This window comes from Microcaecilia unicolor, chromosome 4, assembly GCF_901765095.1.
Source record: "Microcaecilia unicolor chromosome 4, aMicUni1.1, whole genome shotgun sequence".
NCBI classification, from domain to species: Eukaryota; Metazoa; Chordata; class Amphibia; order Gymnophiona; family Siphonopidae; genus Microcaecilia; species Microcaecilia unicolor.
In genome coordinates, this window is record NC_044034.1 from 4147820 (window position 1) to 4170346 (window position 22527).

Genomic DNA, 22527 nt, shown 5'->3' on the forward strand with positions numbered 1-22527 from the left:
TTTCATCGATAATGGAAAATGAAAGCGCCCAGCTCAAAAACGAATAAATCCAAGGCATTTGTTCGTGGGAGGGGCCAGGAGTCTTAGTGCACTGGTCCCCCTCACATGCCAGGACACCAACCGGGCACCCTAGGGGGCACTTTTACAAAAACAAAAAAAAGGTAAAAGAGCTCCCAGGTGCATAGCACCCTTCCCTTGTGTATTGAGCCCCCCAAATCCCCCTCAAAACCCACTGCCCACAAGTCTACACCATTACTATAGCCCTAAGGGGTGAAGGGGGCACCTACATGTGGGTAAAGTGGATTTGGGGGGTTTGGACGACTAAGCATTAAGCAGCACAATTGTAACAGGTAGGGGGGATGGGCCTGGGTCCACCTGCCTGAAGTCCACTGCACCCCCTAACAACTGCTCCAGGGACCTGCATACTGCTGCCAGGGAGGTGGGTATGACATTTGAGGGTGAAAAAAAAAATTGTGAAACATCATTTTTTGTGGTGGGAGGGGGTTAGTGACCACTGGGGGAGTCAGGGGAGGTCATCCCCGATTCCTTCCGGTGGTCATCTGGTCATTTAGGTCACTTTTTGGGGGCCTTATTCGTGAAAAAACAGGGTCCAGGAAAAGTGTCCTAAATTCCAGCTAAAAACGCATACTTTTTTTCCATTATCGGTGAAATGTGCCCATCTCTGTTCGGCCGATAACCACGCCCCAGTTCCGCCTTCACCACACCTCTGACACGCCCCCATCAACTTTGTCCGCATCCGCAACGGAGTGCAGTTGAAAACGTCCAAAATCGGCTTTCGCTTATACCGATTTATTCGTTTTTGGGAGATAAACGTCTATCTCCCGATTTGGGTCGCAATATAGGCGTTTTTCTCTTTCGATTATAAGCTGGGTTGTGTCATTAATCCATGCTTTTGAATAAGCTCTGTAATTTTGTTCTTAATAATAGTCTCTACCATTTTGCCAGGCACGACGTCAGACTCACCGGTCTATAATTTCCCAGATCCCCTCTGGAACCTTTTTTAAATGTCGGCATTACATTGGCTATATTGGAGTGGAGGAGTAGCCTAGTGGTTAGTGCAGTGAACTTTGATTCTGGGGAACTGAGTTCAATTCCCACTGCAGCTCCTTCTGACTCCAGGCAAGTCACTTAACCCTCCATTTCCGCAGGTATAAATAAGTATCTGAATATACCACATAAACTGCTTTGAATGTAGTTGCAAAAACCACAGAAAGGCAGTATATCAAGTCCCATTTTTCTTCATTTACCCTCCTCCAGTACCACACTCAATTTTAAAGATAAATTACATATTACTAACAATAGTTCCGCCAGTTCATTTTTTAATTCTAGCAGTACTCTGAGATGAATACCATCCGGTCCAGGAGATTTGCTACTCTTCAATTTGTCAAATTGCCCCTTTATATCCTCTAGGTTTATTTATTTTATTTATTTATTTGTTACATTTGTATCCATCTTTTCCCACTTATTAGTAGGCTCAAAGTGGCTTCTATAGTTCCGGAGAGGTGGTTACAGACTCCGGTGTAAAAACAAATACAGTAGGGGTACAATTACCATGACAAATACAGTAAAGAATAGAGATTTCATTCAGTTTCTCTGACTCGTCAGCTTTGAATACCATTTCTGGCATCGGTATCTCTCCCAAATCTTCCTCAGTGAAGACCGAAGCAAAGAATTCATTTAATCTCTCCGCAATGACTTTGTCGTCCCTGATCGCCCCTTTTACCCCTCGGTCATCTAGCGGTCCAACCGATTCTTTTGCCGGCTTCTTGCTTTTAATATACCTAAAAAAAATTTTACTTTATGTGTTTTTGCCTCCAATGCAATCTTTTTTTCAAAGTCTCTCTTAGCCTTCCTTATCAGCGCTTTGCAGTTGACTTGACATTCCTTATGCTGTTTCTTATTATTTTCAGTCGGTTCCTTCTTCCATTTTCTGAAGGATTTTCTTTTAGCTCTATCAGCTTCCTTCACCTCACTTTTTAACCACGCCGGCTGTCGTTTGGTCTTCCGTCCTCCTTTTTTAATACGCGGAATATATTTGGCCTGGGCTTCCAGGATGGTGTTCTTTGAACAGCATCCACGCCTGATATAAATTTTTGACCCTCGCAGTCACTCCTCTAAGTTTTCTTTTCACCGTTCTTCTCATTTTATCATAGTCTCCCTTTTTAAAGTTAAACACTAACGTATTTGATTTCTTATGTATACTTACTTCAAAGCTAATATCAAATCCGATCATATTATGATCACTCCAAGCGGCCCCAGCACCATTACCTCCCGCACCAGATCATGCGCTCCACTAAGGACTAGGTCTAGAATTTTTCCTTCTCTCGTTGGCTCCTGTAGCAGCTGCTCTTGATTTAATCAAGGAATTTTACCTCCCTAGCGTGTCCCGATGTTACATTTACCCAGTCAATATCGGGGTAATTGAAATCACCCATTATTATTGTGTTGCCCAGTTTGTTTGCGTCCCTAATTTCCTTTAACATTTCTGCATCCGTCTGTTCATCCTGGCCAGGCAGACGGTAGTACACTCCTATCACTATCCTTATCCCTTTACACATGGAATTTCAGTCCATAGTGATTCCAAGATGTGTTTTGTTTCCTGCAAAATTTTCAATCTATTTGATTCAACGCCCTCCTTAACATACAATGCTACCCCTCCACCAATTCGATCCACCCTATCACCACAATATAATTTGTACACCAGTATGACAGTGTCCCACTGGTTAGCATCCTTCCACCAGGTCTCAGAGATGCCTATTATATCTAATTTTTCATTTAGTGCAATATATTCTAACTCTCCCATCTTATTTCTTAGGCTCCTGGCATTCGCATATAGACATTTCAAACTATGTTTGTTGTTCCTATTTACATCATGCTCAGTACTTGACAACATTAATTTGCAATCTATTGTCTGATTTTTATTTAAGGACATCTGATCTACTATGGTCTCTTTTGCAACCTCGCTATCCTGTTTTGGTGATATCTTTGAAAGATACTGTACCTTGTTCCAAACCATGTGTTTTTCAACTATTGTTGGCCTTCCCCCAGGTTCTAGTTTAAAAGTTGCTCTATCTCCTTTTTAAATTCCCATGTCAGCAGTCTGGTCCCACCCTGGTTAAGGTGTGGAGCCCATCCTTTTGGAATAGGCTCCCCACTTCCCTAGAATGTTGCCCAGTTCCTAACAAATCTAAAACCCTCCTCCGTGGACCATCGTCTCATCCACGTCTCTGTAGCTCTGCCTGTCTCTTGGGCCCTGCGCGTGGAACGGGTAGCACTTCAGAAAATGCTACCCTAGAGGTTCTGGATTTGAGCTTTCTACCTACGAGGTTAAATTTGGCTTCCAGAACCTCTCTCCCACATATTCCTATGTCATTGGTACCCACATGTACCAAGACAGCCGACTCCCCCCCAGCACTATCTAAAATCCAATCTAGGTGACACGTGAGGGTCTGTAGTGTGTGGGAGAGGGCAGCAATTGCAACGGTGGGGAGGGGGCTGTGATGTGCATGAGGGAGGTGGTGGGATCAGTGGCTGGGGGTGCCCTGATGACCCTTACTGCCCGGGGGTCCCGACCATTGTCAGTCTGCCCCTTCTGCTATTAATTCCAAACTAACAGGGGATTGCATAAATAACAGACATGAAGGCAAAAGTTATATATACTGTAGGGTCAGTAGAGAGGGACTATGCAACGTTTTCACAACGTTGATGTTTTTCATGTTCTACAGCCTAAAAACTGTGAAGTATGTGATTTTTGGGGTTAATTACTTTTTTTTAAATTGTTAAACATTTCTCATTTTTTAAAGATGTAGTTAGTCCATTCCTGAGGCTGAAATTTTGCAGGATTATACAGTTGATATCCCTCTGTTAGAAATAAGTCACTTACCCCACTTTTGATACCTTTTCACCCAGTGGTTCACAACTCCACCTCTGCCCAAACGAGGCCCTTGAGAATGTCTACCTGCAGATCATAGATCAGAGCCACTAAGGAGGTTTCAGTACTGTTCCCCATCCAAAAGTCTGATTGATTGGCATGAAGGACGTGTGTTTTATCTAAATACTTGAAAAGTTGCCCAAGTATCAATTTCTCTACAACTTAGGAGAAAAATGGTAGGTTTTGAAACAGGCTGATACACTGTACAACACAATTTTTATTTCCATAATGAGATTGGGTGTTTCTTATAGATTTTTGGACATTGATCATAGAAATGGCATCAACATTTTGTAGCTGTTAAGTGATTGAGCAGAGCTGTGAGTAGAGTATCCTAATGTACTGTATAATGTGTTCTCATAAACTGTGAAATCTAACTAGAAATATTTTCTGTCTCATTTCCCTTTAGGACGTGAAGGATGCTCTGAGCAGGTACAAGTTAGTTTTCTGTCTTTTTCTATGTGGCTGGATGGATTTTGAGTGAGGAAGAAGGGAATTAATCGATTGGTGAGAATTGAGATTGAGAATGGGAGAGAGGGAGGTGGGATTGAGTGAGGAGAGGGAGAGTTAAGGTGTGGAGGGAGGAAGCACTGAGAAATGAAGGGGAAAAGATGGAGGAGAGGAGAGTTACAGACACCCTCCTTTCCCCCCCCCTGACTCTCCCTTTTTCATCTCTGTACTGCCAGAACTTCTCTCCTACCAACCTTCCTGTCCTCACCTATTTGGCTCTCCCAGAATCCTCTCTTCATTCCCACCAAACTCCACTCTGTGAATCTTCTTTCCACCTCTACCCTGCCAGTGGTGCTGCCCCTGAACCCTAGTGCAGAAGGAGGTGCTGGTGATGGTCTCTGCTCTGATGCTGTCCATAAGAGTAATTCTATAAAAATGTGTTTATATTTCTTTGAAGGATGAATATACCAGTGGCGTACCAAGGGGGGGCGGTGGGGGTGGTCCGCCCCGGGTGCACGCCGCTGGGGGGGGGGGTGCCGCGTGCCTGTCGGCTCTTTGTTTTCATGCTCCCTCTGCCCTGGAACAGGTTACTTCCTGTTCTGGGGCAGAGGGAGCATGGAAACTAAGAGCCGACAGGCGCGCGGGCACCCCCCCCCCCCCAGCGGCGTGCACCCGGGGGGGGTTCTTTCGCTGGGGGGTCGCGTTGCACCCGGGGGTTATTTCGCCGGGGGGGGGTCTCGCTGTTCCGGGGGGGGGGGGTGCTGCACCCGGGGGGGGGGGCGCATCGGCGATCCGCCCCGGGTGTCAGCGCCCCTAGGAACGCCACTGGAATAAACATCTGGATAATGGTGAACCGGTCGATATTGTTTATCTGGATTTGCAGAAGACATTTGATAAAGTAACCCAGTATACCTTGGACTTCTCGTGAAGAAACTAAAAAGTCATAGGATAGGAGACAGTGTCCTATTGTGGATTAAGAACTGGTTAAAAGATAGAAAACAGAGTAAGGTTAAATTGTCAAAATTCTCAGTGGAGAAGGGTAAATAATGGGGTTCCTCAGGGTCTGTGCTGGGACCTCTACTTTTTAACTTAGACACAAATGATTTAGAAATGGGACTAATGAGTGAGGTGATTAAATTTACTGAGGGCATAAAGTTATTCAAAGTTCTTAAAACATAAGAAGATAGTGAAGAATTGCAAGAGGAACTTACATGACTGGGAGACTGAGAATCCAACTGGCAGATGGCAGATGACATTTATTTTATTTTATTTTTGTTACATTTGTACCCCGCACTTTCCCACTCATGGCAGGCTCAATGCGGCTTACATGGGGCAATGGAGGGTTAAGTGACTTGCCCAGAGTCACAAGGAGCTGCCTGTGCCTGAAGTGGGAATCCAACTCAGTTCCTCAGGACCAAAGTCCACCACCCTAACCACTAGGCCACTCCTCCTCCATTTAGATCTAGATTCTATAAATCTAAAACATCTAAGTGAAAAAGACACAAAATCAAGGCATTTGGACGAATGGGGGCCAGTATTCTTACTAGATGTCACGACTATGGCCGTGACTACCCTCATACTTACCCTGTTTCTGGGAGTCAGTGTCTGTGCTGGCTTCTGCTTGTCTCTGTGTCTGTCTCTGTCTTAGTTTCTCTCTGGCTCTGTGTGCTGATTGCCCTACTGAATCTCACCTGTGTGGGCTTTGCCTCTTCCAAGATGGCTGCCGCCTCTTCGTCTCTGCCAGTATCCAAGATGGCTCCCGCTGTTACTTTCTATGGGATGCCTGCTCTGAGTGTCAAGCCTCTGTTTGGTTGCAAGGTGATTGCTGCACCTGTGGCTCTGGTGTTGAGGGGCTTTATTAGTGACTTGGAAACTACAGTCCTGGCCTTTGCATTGCCATTTCCTCCGCAGTGCCTTAGGTCCCGAGGTTAGTGTGCTGTTAGCACTGTTTGCTTTCCTTGTCTTGTGTTCTGTGGGTTTTCAGCCCTTCTGTGTTTATCGCTTGTGGGTTTCCAGCCCTTCTGTGTTTTTAGCTCTGTAGGGTTTCTGCCCTTCTGTGTTTATAGCTCTGTAGGGTTTCCAGCCCTTCTGTGTTTATCGCTTGTGGGTTTCCAGCCCTTCTGTGTGTATAGCTCTGTAGGGTTTCAGCCCTTCTGTGTTTTTTGCTCTATGGGTTTCCTACCCTTCTGTGTCTAGCTCTGCTAGCTCTCTGTGTTTGTTCCTAGTGTTAGATTAGCCAGCTTAGCTCCGTCTGGTTTGTAGCCTGTGCCTAGCTCTGCTAGTTCTCTGTGTTTGTTTCCTGTGTATGACTTGTTAGCTTGGGCACAGCTTTGTGGTTAGCTGGTGTATAGCTTTACTAAGTCCCCTGAGTTTGCTCTGTGCATGTTTCCAGTGCATGACTTGTTAGCTTGGGCACAGCTTGTTGTTAGCTGGTTTATAGCTGTTCTAGTCTCCTGAGTTTTGCTCTGTGTATGTACCTGTGTATGACTGGTTGCCTGGGTATAGCGTTCCTATTAGCCTGGGTACAGTCTACTAGTCATTGTGTTGATTCCTGCTGACTGCCAGAACCCGGACAGTTCCTGCTTGTCTGCCTTGCCTTCACCTAGGTGCCAGGGGGCACTCCTGGATCTTCATTCCTGCTGTTCCTGTAAGTCCTACCGGCTGCCAGAACCTGAGGGCTCAACCCGAGGGGGAAGGCAGTCAAGTGTAGGTGAAGCCTAGGTCCAGGGTGTTCCAGTTCCGTTCCAGTGTGTTCCAGTCCAGCGGGTTTCACTTCTGTATGTTCCTGTCCAGTGGGGCCACTTCAGTGTGTCCAGTCCAGCGGGCCCCACTCCAGTGCGCACCCGTCCGGTGCGTTCCAGTTCCGAGTGTTCCGGTGTAGAACTCCAGTCCGGAGTTCCGGTCCAGTTTTGTTTCCTCTCTACCTGGAGGGTGATTTGCCTTAAGGACTCACAAACCCCGCGCTCCCGGGGAAGAAGCCTAAAGGTATGCAAAGGACCTCGAGAGCGCGTCCCGCATGGGCGGGCACGCGACACTAGACTGGTCATACAAACATCCCAGCAGAGCAGATGGGCACCCTAGGAGGTCCCAGGTGGACATCGTAATGCTGCCCCAGTATCTCGTATAGTGAGTCTTCAAAAACCCACCAGAAAACTACTATTCACAACTACAATAGCCCTTATGGCTGCAGGTCTCACCTATACGTAGGAATGGTAGGCTTTTGGTAAGTTTTGGAGGGCTCACAGAGTGAGATATGGGCCTGGTCCATATCTCTGACCACTAGGCTACTCTAGAGACCTGCTTAGTGCTCTAATGGGGCTGACCATAACATCTGAGGCTGTCATAGATCCTGGAATATACTGTTTCTTTCACATCTTTAGGGGGTGGGAGGGGGTCAGTGACCACTAGGAGAGTAAGGGGGGGGTCATACCTTCATCCCTCCAGTCTGTGGTGTGCTGGTAAATTTTTAACAGGCACTCTCCCCGGTCCACCTCGGCGCCCCCCCATCCACCTCTACGCCCCCCCCAAAATTGCAGAGCTGGCTATAGCCGGGGGAGGGGGGCAATGCATTACTCTCTCCAGGAAAAAAAATTAAATGATCCCAGGTTCCATTCTAATTCATGTTTAATATGGGATAAAATGCCATAAATAAGTAAATAAATATAAACTTTTAACGTTCAGCACCTGATTCTCAAAGTGGACCTATTCCAAACACTATAATGAAAATAAAAAAAAATTTTTCTACCTTTGTTGTCTGGTGACTTTGTTTCTCTGATCATGTTGGCCCAGTATCTGATTCTGCTGCTCTCTATCTGTTCCCTTGACTCCATTTCCAGGGCTTCCTTTCCATTTATTTCTTTTCTTTCCTCCTTTCTTCTTCATTTCTGGTCCTCCGCACACTTGACTGTACAGTGGATCCAGCTTCTGCCTATTTTCTCCATCCATGTGCAGTTTCTCTCCTCACTTCCTTTTCCCTCATCTAATCTCCTTCCTCTATCTTCCCTCTATGTCCAGCATTTATTCTCTCTCCCTTCCCTCCCCTCCATCCATGTCCAGAATTTCTCTTGCCCTCCCCTCCATCCATGTTCTGAAACTCTCCTCTCTCCCCTGCCCCTCTCTATCCATCCATACCCAGCAATTCTCTTCTCTTCCCTGCGCCCCTCTACCCATCCACGCCCAGCAATTCTCTCCCCTGCCCCCTCTACCCATCCACGCCCAGCAAGTCTCTCCCCTGCCCCCTCTACCCATCCATGCCCAGCAATTCTCTTCCCTGCCCCCCTCTACCCATCCATGCCCAGCAATTTTCTTCCCTCCCCTGCCCTCCCGCTCCCATCTATGTCCAACGATGTCCTTCACCCCCACCCTCCCCTCCCACTCCAATCCGTCAGTTTCTATTACCTCCCTCGAAGCGCCGCGTTATTTAAAGCCCTGCTGCCCGTCTCCAGCCTTCCCCTGCTTGTTGCTTTGTGATGATGTTCGTTCCTTCAGTCCCACCTTCGCAGAAAAAGGAAATGATGTCAGAAGGCGGGAATAAGGGAATAACTCATCAGAAACAAGCAGAGAAGGCTGGAGACAGGCAGCAGCGCTTTAAATAACGCGGCACTTCGAGGGAGGTAATAGAAACTGACGGATGGGAGCGGGAGGGGAGGGTGGGGGCGAAGGACATCGTTGGACATGTTTGGGAGTGGGAGGGGAGGTAAGCATGGCCTGTGATGGTGCCCTCCTGCCATGCTTACCTCCTGCAATGGAGCTGGCTCGCCCCCAAGAACAACTGGCTCGCAAGAGCTGTTAAAATTTAACAAGCGGCTCTTGCGAGACGGAGCGAGACGGCTCCAGCACACCACTGCCTCAAGTAGTCCTTTGGTCATTTAAGGCACCTTTTTATGACTTAGTTGTGATAAAAACAAATCTAGACCAAAACATCTAAATTGTAGCCCTGGACATTTTTGTTTTGTTTCTTTATGGCAGAAAAGCATTTGAGTGTTAGGAATGCCCAAATCCTGCCCCTAACACACCCCCTTGTGATTTTAATGTAATGCTGATGAACTGCACAGCAAAATCTTTAAAAATGGGTTTCAAAAATAGAGATTTGGGCATTTTGGTAAGCAAAATGTCCAAAAGCCTCTTTGTGTCACTTTTTGAATGTTTTCCTGTTTCAAAAATTAGTCCCATAATCACAGAAAACAGAGTGTTCATGGTATATCTAATTCCTTCCACTGTTCACATCTCTGTCCCCTGGGTGTGAACATCTCCCAGAATAATCCCAATGACTCTCTAACCCATAGGTGCCAGAAAATGAAGTTTCCAGTACCAGAGGCTGTTTCTACTGATCTGAAACTGGGTTTCCAATTGAGCTTCCCTCAGCAACTGAAGAAATGGATTACAAAATTTGAAGGTGAGGAATTGATCGCTTTTTAATTTGGTTTGTCATAAGAACGTAAGAGTAGCCATTCTGAGTCAGACCAATGGTCCATCTATCCCAGTTTCCTGTTTTCCAAACAGTGGCCAAGCCAGGTCACAAGTACCTGGCAGAAACCCAAATCGTGGCAACACTCCATACTACAAATCCCAGGGCAAGCAGTTGCTTCCCATGTCTGTCTCAATAGCTAACTATGGACTTTTCTTCCAGGAATTTGTCCAAATCTTTTTGAAACCCAGATACACTAACTACTGTTACCACCTCCTCCGGCAATGAGTTCCAGAGCTTAAGTATTCGTTGAGTGAAAAATTATTTGTTTTATATTAAACAATTTTTATTGATGAATCAATAAACGAAACAAACAATAAGCTCGTTACCACATGATGGAGCCAAACCATTCAAATAGGAGCAAAATTGCATGTTCTTCATCCTATTTTAATTTTTTAACCAGTTCTTCTTCCTCCCCCCTTCACCCCCTTCTCTACCAGGTGTATGACAGACTATCCTTCCCCCCCTCTTTTTTCCCCTCCCCTCTCCCCCCCTTCACTGACAGCTCAATTTATTCATAATGAGACTTCTTCCTCTTGGCGACAAAAAGGCCAAATAAGGATTCCATAATTTCAAAAAAAGATTTTTACGTTTAAAGGAACTTTTTGCTTCCCACGCTTCCCACGTTATCAACTGGTGCACCATATTACGCCAATGCCAATATTCCGGCGGGGATTCCGAGGTCCAGGTCTACAGGATACACTTCCTTGCCAGTAGACACATCTTACTTATCAACAATCTACTCCCTGCTGCCACTCCACGAAAATTACCCGGGCCATCCAACACTAATTGAAATGGAGAAACCTCTATCCTGCAAGCAAGAATGGACTCTAAATACTCAATGACATGTCGCCAGAAACGCCGTACCTTCACACAGCTCCAAAACTCATGGGAAAAGGTATTATCTGTCAATTTACCATAGGCCACTTTTTCCCACGCCTTGGTAAAAGGATCCCTAAATGGTGGAAAGGAAACATCTGCGTGGACAATGGCTATTTAAAAGTAAATTTTACTCTGAATTGTACAACACCTAGAGGGGCATAATCGAACTGGGACGACCATCTCTAAGGGCATCCATCTCTAACGATGTCCCGGTGAAGGGGCGGAGCAACCCGTATAATCGAAACAAGATGGGCGTCCATCTTTCATTTTGATAATACGGTCGGGGACGCCCAAATCATGACATTTAGGTTGACCTTAGAGATGGCCGTCCTTAGGTCGTTTTTGAGATGGTTGTCCCCGGTTTTCAGCGATAATGGAAACCAAGGATGACCATCTCAGAAACGACCAAATCCAAGCATTTGGTCGTGGGAGGAGCCAGCATTCGTAGTGCACTGGTCCCCCTCACATGCCAGGACACCAACTGGGCACCCTAGGGGGCACTGCAGTGGACTCCACAAATTGCTCCCAGGTGCATTGCTCCCTTACCTTGGGTGCTGAGCCCCCCAAATCCCACTCAAAACCCTCCTAAACCCCCCCAAAACCCACTCAAAACAGCTGTACAACACTACCATAGCCCTTAGGGATGAAGGGGGCATCTAGATGTGGGTTCAGTGGATTTGTGTGTGTGGGGGGGGGGGGGGGTGGAGGGCTCACATTTACCACCACAAGTGTAACAGGTAGGGGGAAGGATGGGCCTGGGTCCGCCTGCCTTAAGTACACTGCACCCACTACAACTGCTCCAGGGACCTGCATACTGCTGAGATAGACCTGAGTATGGCATTTGAGGCTTGCATAGAGGCTGGCAAAAAAGTATTTTAAAACTTTTTTTATGGTGTGAGGGGATTAGTGGCCACTGGGGGAGTAAGGGGACGTGATCCCCGATTCCCTCCAGTGGTCATCTGGTCAGTTGGGGCACTTTTTTGAGGCTTGATCCTAAAAATAAATGGACCATGTAAAGTCGTCCAAATGCTCGTCAGGGATGCCCTTCTTTTTTCCATTATCGGCCGAGGATGCCCATCTCTTAAGCATGCCCCCGTCCCACCTTCAGTACGCTGTGGACACGCCCCCGTGAACTTTGGTCGTCCCTGCGATAGAAAGCAGTTGAGGGCGCCCAAAATCGTCTTTCCATTATGCTGATTTTGGTGACCTTGGGAGAAGGACACCCATCTCCCGATTTGTGTCGGAAGATGGGCTCCCTTCCCTTTCGAAAATAAGCCTGCTAGTGTTTCACATCTACAATAGCACAAATTAGCAATATCAATCCATTATCAGTATTAAAGGTGAATGTTTAAAACAAGCTGAACTAAAATAAGCTAAATTGAAAATCATAGTTACGGTGAATGTTGAAAATCAGTGAATAAAGCGTAAAGAAAGTGATCAAAAATAAAGCGCCAGAGTGATTCAAGTGTGAAAAGTGAAAAGAAGCCGTCACAAACCTTTAAAGAGACCAATGTAAGCAAAGAGTATGAAGAAATCTTGGTGCTGTAAAACAAATTAATAATTGAATATAAGACCACACTGGCTTATAAATAATGCAAATTATGAACGAGGGTTGAAAAAAAACTCATAAGGACAACCAACATAAGCATCAATATGAAACAGCTGGACCAAACTTGATAGAACCGTGATAAAACAACCTCGTGCCAGGAAATAATGTAATGAAAACCAAATCAAACGGCACTTGCAAATGATAAGAATGGTAAAAAAATCATGGGACAACCAAAAATCAGACAACTAACTAGAAAATGTCATAAACAACACATAAAGGGGCATAATCGAACGGAAACGTCTATCTCCATGGGCGTTTATCTCCGAGAACGGGTCCGTGAAGGGGCGGACCGAACCGTATTTTCGCAAAAAATAGACGTCCATGTTTTATTCGACAATTTGTGAGCTGGGCGTTTTTGTTTTTCAGCGATAATGGAAAATGAAAGCGCCCAGCTCAAAAACGAATAAATCCAAGGCATTTGTTCGTGGGAGGGGCCAGGAGTCGTAGTGCACTGGTCCCCCTCACATGCCAGGACACCAACCGGGCACCCTAGGGGGCACTTTTACAAAAACAAAAAAAAAGGTAAAAGAGCTCCCAGGTGCATAGCACCCTTCCCTTGTGTGTTGAGCCCCCCAAATCTCCCTCAAAACCCACTGCCCACAAGTCTACACCATTACTATAGCCCTAAGGGGTGAAGGGGGTCACCTACATGTGGGTACAGTGGGTTTGGGGGGCGGTTTGGAGGGCTCCCATTTACCAGCACAAGTGTAACAGGTTGGGGGTGGGGGTGGGCCTGGGTCCACCTGCTTGAATTCCACTGCACCCCCTAATAACTGCTCCAGTGACCTGCATACTGCTGCCAGGGAGGTGGGTATGACATTTGAGGGTGAAAATAAAAAGTTGTGAAATGGCATATTTTGTGGTGGGAGGGGGTTTGTGACCACTGGGGGAGTCAGGGGAGGTCATCCACGATTCCCTCCAGTGGTCATCTGGTCATTTAGGGCACTTTTTGGGGCCTTATTCGTGGAAAAACAGGGTCCAGGAAAAGTGCCCTAAATTCTCGCTAAAACGCATATTTTTCTTCCATTATCGGCGAAAGGCGCCCATCTCTGATCGCCCGATAACCACGCCCCAGTTCCGCCTTCACCACGCCTTCGACACTCCCCCATCAACTTTGTCCGCATCCGCGACGGAGTGCAGTTGAAAACGTCCAAATTCGGCTTTCGATTATACCGCTTTATTCGTTTTTGTGAGATAAACGTCTATCTCCCGATTTGGGTCACAATATAGACGTTTTTCTATTTCGATTATAAGCAGGATACTGTCCCACCAATAATTAAACGCAAAGAAACATTTATGGAGAACTGTTAATACAGAACAAGTGGCACATGTAATATATTTAAGGATGTATTGTTTATGCACAAGCTTGCTTAAATTGGAAAAAAGACATCAAATGCTGATACAATATGTCTGTTGGATGAAACACTTACACTAACTCTGTTTGTCTCTTTCACAATCTCTTTTATTTTTGTATTCATAGACAAACAGTGGAACCATAATATAAAAAATAATACAAAATGTGAAAGGCACTAAGGCAGCTGGACAAAAAATGACATGTTGCCAGCAAACCATCAAACCAAACAAATATAGGGGTCCTTTTACAAAGGCACTAAAATAATGGCCTGCGGTAGTGTAGACGTGTGTTTTGGGCGCGCGCAGAATCATTTTCAGCGCACCTATAAAAAATGCCTTTTAAAACTTTTTACCGAAAATAGATGTGCAAAATGAAAATTGTCATGCGTCCATTTTGGGTATGAGACCTTACCGCCAGCCATTGGTAAAGTCTCATGCGGTACCCGGGCAGTAATGACCTACGTGCATCAAATGCCACTTGGCAAGCATCCAATACATGCATCTGAAAATAAAAATTATTTATTGGACACGCACCAAAAATGAAATTAGCACAAAAGCCAAGCAGTAGCTGGGCGGTAACTCCATTTTGGCGTCCGTTGGGAGCGCACAGACGCTTACGCAGTTTAGTAAAAGGGCCCCATAGCGAGTAGCAGGGTATAACTTAAATCACAAGATTTGCCAGCAGCTCTATTGGACCAAATAATACTAAATACTAAATCATGCATGGGGCTGGTTACACATCTAAACGGAAATGGAGCTTCAAATAAGACAAATAGTGCATCAGATGGAATTTGAGAGAGACATTACAAATAAAGCATAAATCTAAGCCGCTATGCCCAGAATCATACTGATGCACTAAAGTAACATTTAACCAAATTCAAAGACACAAGGTTGTCACGAAACACTTAGCCATCCACCTGGGGTTATCCTGCAGCAACTTAAAGGGTCTATCCCCAACATAGCTCAGGTCTGCTTGCACCTACTGCTTGTGCTCTACACTAGCACCGTCCTCCCACAGACTGGATCATAACCGCCTCTGGGCGAGTCTCCCACTCTGAAGTTACTACAGTGATTTCTAGGTTACTGGGGCCACAGTCCCAGTGGTACCACAGTTCCCAGAAAGCACTCACAGACCCAACACATAAACCACCAGCATTCTTTATCAGTCCACACAAATAGGGCAAACAAACAATTAGGTTTATTCTCTTAAAAATATTGAACAGTGGAACAAAATAGTGCAAATAGCAAACAATAACAGGTAACTGAAATATGGATCAATTATAACACTAACTAAACATTTGTATAGTGCCTAGGACATATAATTCACAGAGCCTCAGGAAAGAGCCCAGTCTCTCTTTTCTCCCGGGCTAAGACTGAAGCAACAGCCAGCAACAACTGCTGGGTAATTTCAAACTCCAGGCCAATCAGAGCCCAGTCAACAAGTTTTAAAAGTATACTGTTGCTTGCTTCCAGCTTGTGTTAAAGAAAAAGAATATTAATTTCCCTATAACAGCTTTACAGCAAAGATACACCACCTGCTGGCCAAATGGGAGAAATACTCTTCAGGACATAATTAAAACAGAAAAATAGCTAATACTTTTTTCAGGCATAAAACAGACTTCTTCACAAGGGTATAGTAGAAATCACCATGGTAAAACCCAAATATCAGCATTACCAGCAACTCGTGCTCCCCCGACGTACTCTCCCGCCAACACCTGCATTAGAAAAATCAGCAGTAAGACATGAATAATGCATAAGACTGATGTCACTTCATAGTGCTAATAAGCTAACAAATAAAAAAAAATATGCTCAGTTTATATAACAACTTAAATAAAACAACAAGCAGGTGTCTTGTCCCACAAATTTCGGCACCGAGTACAAAGGATGAATAAGTATAAACAGCGTGTATAAATAAATAAAATACACCACATGAGCAACATCAGACGATTATAAAAAGAGGAATGAAAAACAAAATGAAAAATAAATGGGATGTAAAACAATGCAAAAAGAGGAATTACTAAATAAAAGGAATTTTAAAAAAATCAAAAATTACACCAAGCGCTGAAGTAAAAGTCCAACTTTTACCAGCTACTGACACACTCACAAAAGAAAACTCTCCCTCCAACACTTAAACTACAAAGGAACATCTGGGAACAAATGGGAAAAGAGCAGCACCCGTCACATAGTAAATAATGCAGAAGGCTGATGTCACATAATGAACAAAATATTGCATATAAAAAATAGGAAAAAACTAGCGTATTTTCCAGTCAATATCACACTAATTATGCAGTCTTTTTCTCATTATTATGGTTGTTTAAAGGGGGGGGGGAGTGAAAAAAAGGAATGGTTTGGTGTGGGAACATGGTTGTTGTTTATATGACTGGGTTCATATGTTTTTGTGGATTTTGCATTAAAATTAATACAAAATGATTTAAACATAAAAAATGCTGACTGCTGTGGGCTGAATATGGGCTGGATAATGTCACGTTCTTACTTTATAACATAGTAACATAGTAGATGACGGCAGAAAAAGACCCTCACGGTCCATACAGTCTGCCCAACAAGATAAACTCATATGTGCTACTTTTTGTGTATACCCTACTTTGATTTGTACCTGTGCTCTTCAGGGCACAGACCGTATAAGTCAGCCCAGCACTATCCCCGCCTCCCAACCACTAGCCCCACCTCCCACCACCGGCTCTGCCACCTAATCTCAGCTAGGCTCCTGAGGATCCCTTCCTTCTGAACAGGATTCCTTTATGTTTATCCCACGCATGTTTGAATTCCGTTACCGTTTTCATTTCCACCACCTCCCGCGAGAAGGCATTCCAAGCATCCACCACTCTCTCTGTGAAAAAATACTTCCTGACATTTTTCTTGTCTGCCCCCCCTTCAATCTCATTTCATGTCCTCTCGTTCTACCGCCTTCGCATTTCCGGAAAAGGTTCGTTTGCGGATTAACACCTTTCAAATATTTGAACATCTGTATCATATCACCCCTTTCCTTCCACTTCTTTGTACTTCCTCCCAGCCCATCATCTCCTTCCTCAGGTATTCCCCCATTTTACTAAAGTCAGCACGCTTGAAATCCAGGACTTTGAGTTTTGAGTGGCTGCTCTCCACTTTAGCTGTTATATCAAACCAAACCGTTTGATGGTCACTGCTTCCCAGGTGGGCACCCACTCGGATATTTGACACGCTATCCCCATTTGTGAGCACCAGATCCAGCATCGCTCCCTCCCTCGTGGGTTCTGTCACCATTTTGTCTGAGCAAAACAGTTGTACCATCAGTTCTGCCCAAAGCAACAATGATCTTGCGTTGTCTATTGTCACTCCTATTTGAGTATAACCTGAAGAAGGAATGGGTGATAAGGCAAAGCTTGTTTTATTTTGTTGCATTGCACCCTGGAAGTCATGTGTTTGCTATGTCATAAGCTTATTCCTGGGATAAGCAAAAGAAAATCTGTTTTACTCTTTTGGGATTTTGCCAGGTACTTGTGACCTGGATTCACCACTGTTGGAAACAGGATACTGGGCTTGATGGACCTTCAGTCTTTCCCTGGATGGCAGTTCTTATGTATAAATGTACTTATAAGATCATTGAAGGACATTTTGATCATTCAGAATCTCTAACATTTCTCTCTCTCTCTCTCTCTCTCTCTCTCTTTATTTTTTTTACAAAATAAAATCACATCCTGCAGGATTTGGTAAGTTTTAGTCAGTTAGAAACATATATATTTTAGGGGAGGGCAATTAACACATTAATAACGCTATTAATGCATTAATATTTTAATGAATAACATGTTTTGTGATGCTGCCTGTTTTTTTTAATGCTGACCCACCCCTCCCCCACGCTTACCTCTACAGCAGGGCTCAGGATTTTTTCTCCTTCCTCGGAGCTGCCCCAAACTCCCTTCTCTCCCGCTGCATGGTCCAGAAAGTTGGGGAAGGTCTCTTGAGACTTGAAACCACAAGACTTCCCCAACTTCCTGCATTGCGTGACTCAAGTATCTGCTGAGCGCGATCGCTGTGGCAGGGGAGACAAGGAGTTTGAGGCAACGCTGAGCACGAGCCCTACTGTACAAGTAAATGCGGGTTGTGGTGAAAACTGTTTGAAACCTTATTCTTTAATGGCCAAAATGCTGTGATTAAGAGCACTTAATTGCACGATTAAAATTTGTAATCACTGTCCACCCCTAATATATTTTTTATATCATTGTACTTATTTCTCTTCCAAAACTACATCTGTGCTTCGTGTTGAGTCAATAGAATAGATGGAAAGGCGATTACATTTGTGGATAATACAAATGGTGGATTAAAACATAGATCACTGTGGACAACGTTGCTGTGAGAATGAAAGCCAAACAGATTTATAAACACGTCAGTCACCCAGGGTCAGGGAAACATGAAAACCTTTTCTGCTAGTTCTGGCTTAAAAATGTAAGTCTTTGTGACGAGGCAGGTTCAGCTGACAACGAAGTTGCAGAATTTAAAACATCCCTGCTAAGTGTGGATAGAAAAAAGGGTTATGTGCCAGAGCAGGTCTTCAATATTGATGAGATTGGATTGTTTTACAGACAGGCTGGCAAATGGAGATATATAACGAAAATGGCAGCCAAAGCCCCTGGTTTTAAGGCATTTAAAGATCTTCGAACAATCCATTATTGATCCGCTAGTGCATTCGTAATTAATTGGCATGCGCCTTCCTAAAAGCATTACCTCTAACCCAATCATCAACACTACCCATACGTTATTGTTGCTCTTAGACAAATCTTTGAGTAATCCTTGGTCTGTTACGTCTTATATTGCCCACTAGTAAAAAAGGCCTGTTTCTGACTCAAATGAAACGGGCGCTAGCAAGGTTTTCCTCTTAGTGTGTATGTTTGAGAGAGTGTGTGTGTGTGAGTGACTGTGCGAGAGAGAGAGTGACTGTGCGAGTGTTTGTGTGTGTCAGAGAGTGAGAGTGAGACTGGGTGCAAGTGTGTCCGCGAGAGAGTGTGTGCGAGTGCATATGTGAGACACAGTGAGGAGAGAGTGTGTTTCACACAGATACAGTGTGTGTGAGAGAGAGTGTGTATGAGAGAGAGCGAGTGTGAGAGTATGTGTGCGATACCCAGACTCTTTGTGAGACCGAGAGTTTGCAGAACCCCCTTCCCCTCCTCCTCCCCCCTCTCCCCTTCCCACTCCTGTCTGAGTTCCAGAAACCCTCCCACTTCTTCCCATCTGAGTTCCAGGACCCCCCCTTCCACTTGTTCCCATCCCCCTCTCCCCTTCCCACTCCACCTCTCTCCCCCTCTGAGTTCCAGGACCCCCTCCTCCTTCTTCCCCTCCCCCTCCTCCTCCCCATCTTCCCCTCCTCCTTCCCATCCCCCCGCTACCCCCTGATACAGGACCCCCCTCCCCTTCCAGTTCCAAGACCTGCCCCTACCCTTCCAGTGGATTTCCAGGAATCCCCTCCCCGTGTCGTTTCAGGACCCCCTCCCTCCCCCCTGGGTCATTCATGACCCCCCCCCTTCCCTCCCCTGTCATTTCAGGACCCCCCTCCCACTCCACCCCTCTTTGGCCTTCCCCTTCATAAGAGCTGTCTGCTTAAAAGTTTTTACCTCCTGCACGCAGGGACGCCGCTTCACACAGCCTCTTTTTTCGCTTGTGTTTCAGCTGTTCCTGTGGGTTGACGTCTGAGTGGGGGAGGGGAAACAGAGATTAACCTACTTGGCTTCAATGTTTTGATATCATCCCAAGTCCTGAGTCAAATCTATGAGGCAGGAAGGTGATAAAATCCAATAGCAGAGCTCCTGTCATAGAAAAAGTGATTTTATTTATTTATTTATTTATTGCATTTGTATCCCACATTTTCCTACCTTTTTGCGGGCTCAGTGTGGCTTACAATAAGATATGAATAATAGAAATACATTGATTGACTGAAGAACCAGCAAATGAGGGTTAGCGGTGGGTGTGTGATAAGCTAATGAGAAGCGTTTGCTCATGTTTATTAATGTGTGTTTTCTCTGCAGTAAATGTGACTCTGGATCCTGAAACTGCTCATCCTTATCTCCTCCTGTCTGATGATCGAAAAGTGTCAGAAGGGGAAACACAAGACAGAAGTGCCGGACACTCCTCAGAGATTGATACTTATCCCTGTGTGCTGGGGGAGTGAGGGCTTCACCTCAGGAAGACATTACTGGGAGGTGGAGGTGGGGGATGTGAGTTACTGTACATTGGGAGTGTGTAAAGACTCTGTGAGGAGGAAGGGGAAGATCACACTGGCACCTGAGGAAGGATTCTGGACAGTGAGGCTGTGGAAGGAACAGAGATGCTGTGCCCTCACCTCCCCCGAGACCCATCTCCCCCTAAGTGAATCCCCCGGACAGTGGGGATTCTGCTGGACTATGAGGCAGGAAAGGTCTCGTTTATAATGCAGAGAATAAATCTCTTCTCTTCACCTTCACCGACACCTTCACAGGGAAACTCCGACCTTTCTTCATGAATTATTCTGAATTTCCTCTGAGAATCCGTCAGGTACCAACCTAGAATTAAACAGCAGGACTCAGGATAACATTGCCAGACTCTCTCTCTCTCTGCTTGACCAATTTGTAGTTACATTACCAAATTCCTATATACAGTCATCAGAAAATATAAATAATCTGGAAGCTCTGCTGCTCTTCCTTATGATTTCATAAAATCCAGCTTCTTTCCTGATATTTTCCTTAATCTCAAGTCTGTGGCAGGATTGTGAGAGGTGGAAGATTTTACAGATTTGTGTTAAACACGTTCAAACCAACCACTGCTACAGAAATATTATAGTTTGAGGATTTCTTTATTTACTGTACAGAGCCTTTAAATGTAAGAGGGGTTTCAGTGACATAGTGAAAGCAACAGATGGAATAAGATATTGTGAATAATAGTGAATAACAGAAAAATCTACTGATCTATCAATAACCATGAGGTATATTAAGTGAGACAGTAAGCTCAGTAGGGCAGGGACTCATTCATTGTACTTCTACCCTGTTTCCCCGAAAGTAAGACATCCTCCGAAAATAAGACCTAGTAGAGGTTTTCCTGAATTGGTAGATATAAGGCCTCCCCCAAAAGTAAGACCTAGCAAATTTTTGTTTGAAAGCAGGGCCGCTGAGAGCCGGACAAGGCCACCCCCGGGCCACCCCCCCACCCGAGGTCGCCGGGCCCCCCCTCCACCCACCCTCCGTCGCTCCCGGAACTAACCTTAAACGTCTCCTTTCACCTTCGCAGCAAGCAGCAGCAGTGCAGATCTCTCCTTCCTTCCATGCCCCGCCCTCGCGGACGTTACGAAGGTGAAAGGAGACGTTTAAGGTTAGTTCCGGGAGCGACGGAGGGCGGGCGGGCCAACCCCGATCCAACCCTGATGTTTCCCTGAAAAATAAGACAGCCCCTGAAAATAAGACCTAGCGCATTTTGGGGGGCAAAAATTAATATAAGACAGTGTCTTATTTTCGGGGAAACACGGTATGTAATTTATGTTAAATCTCAGTGTCCTTTATGATCCTTCATAAATACTACAGTGACAATAAAAATATTAGAAATAATTGGGAGGAGGAACAGCCTAATGGTTGGTGTAGCAGGTTGTGGACCTGGGGAACCAGGTTTGATTCCAGTGGGTTGAAATCCTAAGGAACCAGGTTCAATTTTTTTTTTTGTTGTTACATTTATACCCTGTGCTTTCCCACTCATGGCAGGCTAAATGCGGCTTACATATTGTATGCAGGTACTTATTTGTACCTGGGCAATGGAGGGTTAAGTGACTTGCCCAGAGTCACAAGGGGCTGCAGTGGGAATCAAACCCAGTTCCCCAGGCCCAAAGTACACCACTTTAACCACTAGGCCACACTCCACTCAAGTCCCTCTGCAGCTCCATGTTACCCTGGTAAGTCACCTAGTACTAAATGCTGAGAAGCCTGTTACATTCCGTCAGGTGCAGCATTTATCATATGCTAAATCTGTTAGCTGCTTTAGTAAAAGGAGCCCTTAATGTGGTGAAGTTAACCATGTGCCGGGCTGAATATCGGTTGGCACCAGTGTTTATTTCTAGCAAAAAAGATGCTGGTACTCAAATGCTAGGCCACCCTTCAAGAGTGGGGTGATCACTGAGGGACCCACCCCATAATAGCCAGGCCCCCTGCAACCAGTCACAGAATCTATGATGAGACAGAATTGGTGTGTAGACCCTGAGGTCTATCATTAAAACTGGGTTCCATGGGTCAATTTTAGCAGACAATGGAAAAGGTGCCGGTACTCAGTACCCCCTGAGGGACCCACCCCATAATAGCCAGGCCTCCTGCAACCAGTCACAGAATCTATGATGAGACAGAATTGGTGTGTAGACCCTGAGGTCTATCATTAAAACTTGGGTTCCATGGGTCAATTTTAGCAGACAATGAAAAGGTACCGTACTCAGTACCCCCAAGTACCACCTGAGGGACCACCCCATAATAGCCAGGCCTCCTGCAACAGTCACAGAATCTACGATGAGACAGAATTGGTGTGTAGACCCTGAGGTCTATCATTAAAACTTGGTTCCATGGGTCAATTTTAGCAGACAATGGAAAAGGTGCCGGTACTCAGTCTGCCTCCTGTTCATATTAAAGTATTTCCATGTAACATAGTAGATGACGGCAGAAAAAGACCTGCACGGTCCATCCAGTCTGCCCAACAGATAACCCATATTTGCTGCTTTTTGTGTATACCCTACTTTGATTTGTACCTGTGCTCTTCAGGGCACAGACTGTATAAGTCTGCCCAGCACTATCCCCACCTCCCAACCACCTGCCCCTCCTCCCAACC

General features: G+C 45.3%; 2 protein-coding genes across 2 annotated transcripts in view; both read left to right on the forward strand.

The window, feature by feature from the left end:
• Positions 1–22527, forward strand: part of LOC115468254 (E3 ubiquitin-protein ligase TRIM39-like) — an 872633-nt gene that overhangs the window by 166515 nt on the left and 683591 nt on the right. The gene's annotated exons all lie outside the window — the stretch shown is intronic.
• LOC115468181 overlaps positions 1–22527 on the forward strand; it is an 85190-nt gene that overhangs the window by 24339 nt on the left and 38324 nt on the right. Inside the window, exons 5-8 of the mRNA XM_030199719.1 lie at positions 4359–4381; positions 9685–9794; positions 17412–17417; positions 19725–19863. Coding sequence (XP_030055579.1) covers positions 4359–4381; positions 9685–9794; positions 17412–17417; positions 19725–19863 — 278 coding nt within the window. The remainder of the gene's footprint in view (positions 1–4358; positions 4382–9684; positions 9795–17411; positions 17418–19724; positions 19864–22527) is intronic.